We start from the raw sequence: 3658 nt of genomic DNA, 5'->3' as shown, positions 1-3658 counted from the left end.
AGGCTTAAAGATATGTATCCGTATACTTTTAATTAGTAGCCAGGAGAGATTGGCAAAGTAAACTCAGAATTGTACACATGGCTATGACTCACTTTTTCTTACAAGTTTTATTAGATGGTGATGATTTTGAGAGGTGCATGTAAGCAAACCTAAGGTCTCTTGTCAAACATGCTTGTAGATTCAATAAACAAGAGTCCATGAGCTACAAGACATTGCATAATTGCTAGCATGGAGAGTCGTATCTTATCCAAATCAAAATTAGGCACGTGTGATTAAGAATTACAATGACAAATTCATATCAATGCTAAACGAAAAGGATGAGCAGGCAGTCATTAGATTGTAAAATTAGCCCATAATCTTGTTTGACAACTAGGTGCGCCAAAACTTGCACTAGGACCGAAAAACTACCACACCAACATTAGCCTTTTGTACTTTTTGTGATGTGTAGCCTTCTGGCTAATATTTTATTAATAGTTAGAACGTCCCCAACGCTGAAGCTTTTGAAATTTGCATTGAAGGGTCGATCTCCCTTGTGTGAGAGGAACCCTATGTTCGAATATCTTAGTCTTACCTTTTTGTGTCTTTGGGGAGAGAAAGTAATAATGGTTAGATAGATAGATTTACATCATGAAAAGGTCACATTAACATGTAAAACGATGTAAATATCCTCTCCAAGTTTTCGTGAGTAGAAAGTCTCTCTGCGCGCGCGAGAGAGAGAGAGAGAGAGAGAGAGGGAGCGAGCTTACAAGAAGATATTCGGGAGACAAGAAAAGCACTAACTTAGCAAACCATACAAAGAAAGAAAGAAAGAAAAGCTTCAGATATGGCGTCCTCCACAGCACAGGAACTGGCTTTATCTGCAGCCTACGAGGACGGGACTGCTCCTGAGGGCTGGAAACGCAAGGTAGATATGCCTCTCTCTCTCTCTCTCTCTCTCTCTCTCTCTCTCTCTCTACCTGTGGCTCTGTAGGCTCTTTTTTAGGGTCAATTTAGTGGACTCTGGGTAGTGGCAGTTCCTGACTGACATTAGCTAGCCTGCGCTAAGAATTTTGTCAGTCTTTTGCACCATCAAACTTTTACCGTCTGTTTTCTTACTCCGCTGTTGAATTGTCAGCTCAGCCGAAGGCATGCATAAATCTTGGACAGAAGAGACGATAGGGTGCTGTAAATTTAGAGGGCAAACCTAAGGATTTTTCCGTCGCTGCAATAATTGTCCACAAAATAGCTAGTATAATTTGGAATATGGACTGTACGGCATACTACTTCCAGCTCGCAGAAGAATTGATTGCATGATGTTTGTGTTGGACTAGAATGGTTCGATACATGTATTCAATATCCATGAAGGTTAAAACCATCTGTATTGTTATTGATATACAGGAGTTAATCTTGTCAGTCTGTTACCAAAACATCGCTTCCATGGCTGAATGTATATTGTTTAAAATCTTTCCCTGGTCCTCTCTCAATCTGGAAAACCTTAAAGATGAAAAATGCAGGTGACAGTATCATTTGAATCCCTGCCCCGTTGATGTACATTGGTATGGTGTTTTCTGCATCGGTAGTGATTCTTTTGAATTTCTGTACTCGCAATCCCATTGAAAAGTCGTGTAGAAACTCATTTGGTTGTCTTACATGTCACATGTTGTGTACGTCTCTATTTTTACTGCCAGTGAGTATTTTGCATTTAGAGACCCGTTTATGGTCTTTGGCCTTTGGTGTTTTGTGTGCTGTGCCTCTCGAAAAGCTTTTTGTCAAAGTTCCCATGGCCAGGTTTTGGATGATGAGAGGTTTAAAACAGTCTGTTTGCAAATCACAAAATCATTGTACAAAGGCCGTATGCTTGTCTGCACCAAGAGGTAAGATAATCCCTTTAGGTAATGTCTTCAATGATGCTCCCTTGGCTTGGATGTAATGTCAAAACTGCAACAATCTTCAAGATGCAGATCTGACAAGACATAAACTACAGATAAAGTTTGTCTTTTGTAGTACTGACTCTGATTTGGGTTGTGAGACAGCTTGTACCACGCATTGGCAAGGGCATGACTCCTACAAAGACTGATGTTGTTTTTATTGCACCTGATGGTGAAGAAATTAAATCCAAGTCACAACTTCAACGCTATCTTAAAGCACACAAAGATGGTCCAGCAGTATCAGATTTTAACTGGAGCTCAGGTACTCTCACCTGTAATTTCAAATATGCCAACTTTTTGTGTACCAACTTATTTGGAGATTAAATTACTCACCTCGATTGCAAATATGACCAACAGGTGAGACACCAAGACGATCTACACGATTGACATCCAGAACACCTACCAAAACCCCTGAAAGTGAGGCAAAAATAGCTGCTGCCAAAACAATTTCGCCTTCAAAAGCTAACAAACGTAAAGCAACAGTTACACCTGTTGAAGAAACAGGTGGAGGCAAACAACCGCTAGGGAAGAAGGCAAGGAAGGTTCAAAAGAAGCCTTCTTCTCCTGAAGGCAAGCAGCAGTCCAAGGAGGAAGAACCCAAGGAACTAGAAGAAGTAAACCTTGCCACAACAAAAGACAATGATCATCCAAATGACGATAATGAAATCAAAGCAGAAACTACAGAGCCGTCGACTCCGGACCAGAAAGATCAAGAACAGACTAGTGCTGAACGAGGCATAGATGCACTGCAGAACAATCTCGAAGGTGCTGAGAAGACAGCAAACTGCTTCCCTCAAAATGAAGGGTCAAAGGATGACGAATCTTCTGAGGAAAATATGGACACACACTGCCAGACAAAAATGGTTAACAGTCCAATGGAAGAGTCAAAAGATGTGGAGCAAGGATTAAGCAATAATCATGCAGCCAACAAATCCATTAATGAAGGACCAAGCCATGAATTTGCAAATGGGAAAATACACCATCAAGAGGCACATTTTGCTCAACCAATAGAGGCTAGTATTTGATTAGACTGAGGTGCCAGTTAGGCTACAGGTTAGAATCTTAGGTTCCTATAGTTGTGCTAACCCCTGGAGCAAATTTATGTATACGTGCTTTGCAAGGGCATGGACCTAAACTTTTTCTTGGTAGAAACAAAATACAGGAACAGCCATGGAAATTTTATATTTTGCAGGTGCAGCAGGATGATCTTGTACTGTATCTTTACTGGAATGGCCCTAATATTAGTGTTCCAATAGTAGCTATAACCCCCTTGTATTTTCTCCACTTTCCATCGTTGTAACGATGACAATTGCAGTTCTCCAGTGTTTCAATCTTTCAAAGCTGCGAGTTCTACTAAACAATGCTCTGAGTTATGCGTCTATCAAGTACAAACAACTTGCATTTATCCAATGAAGATATAACTTTAACTGTCTTATTACCTGAAAAGAAAGGCTATGGTTTTTGGTTTTGTAAAATCAACATGAGAATAATCATTCAATGGTGTATGAAAGGTCAAGCATTTCTTTGGGTGTACAATATCTCAATCTCAAGGCCTCCAAGAAATCGTTCATCTCAAGAAAGGATGTGGAGTTTCTGGAAGTCTACTGTCAATTTTCACTCGTTTATAAGTTGCTAGTAAAAAGCAAAATAGGGGTAGAAAGTTGTTCTTTTTGCAGTCGTCCATGTGTAAAAAAGTCATTATGTTTTTTTGTTTATTATAAGATATTGATTTATGAGCAGAATCTTCAACT

General features: G+C 39.8%; 1 protein-coding gene across 1 annotated transcript; it reads left to right on the top strand.

Annotated features, from left to right (window-relative positions):
• The first annotated feature begins 671 nt into the window (after window positions 1-671).
• On the top strand, window positions 672-3240 carry LOC148011995 (uncharacterized). The gene is made up of 3 exons (XM_087669351.1): window positions 672-904; window positions 2013-2169; window positions 2265-3240. Exons 1-3 carry the CDS (start codon window positions 824-826, stop codon window positions 2930-2932), a joined length of 906 nt encoding a protein of 301 aa, XP_087525477.1. The 5' UTR covers window positions 672-823; the 3' UTR covers window positions 2933-3240.
• The last annotated feature ends 418 nt before the right edge of the window (window positions 3241-3658 follow it).

This window comes from Lygodium microphyllum, chromosome 27 (genome assembly GCF_053477565.2).
Source record: "Lygodium microphyllum isolate KBCC chromosome 27, Lygodium_microphyllum_v1.1.10, whole genome shotgun sequence".
In the NCBI taxonomy this organism is placed as follows: domain Eukaryota; kingdom Viridiplantae; phylum Streptophyta; class Polypodiopsida; order Schizaeales; family Lygodiaceae; genus Lygodium; species Lygodium microphyllum.
The sequence above is the reverse complement of the archived record's forward strand: the minus strand, read 5'-3'. Positions and strand labels throughout refer to the sequence as shown.

Bases quoted from the DNA above. Each gene is read 5' to 3' on its own strand.
- LOC148011995 (XM_087669351.1), top strand. From the start codon at position 824: ATGGCGTCCTCCACAGCACAGGAACTGGCTTTATCTGCAGCCTACGAG. The intron at 905-2,012 runs GTAGATATGCCT...GTTGTGAGACAG, and splicing joins CTGAGGGCTGGAAACGCAAG to CTTGTACCACGCATTGGCAA. The intron at 2,170-2,264 runs GTACTCTCACCT...TATGACCAACAG, and splicing joins AGATTTTAACTGGAGCTCAG to GTGAGACACCAAGACGATCT.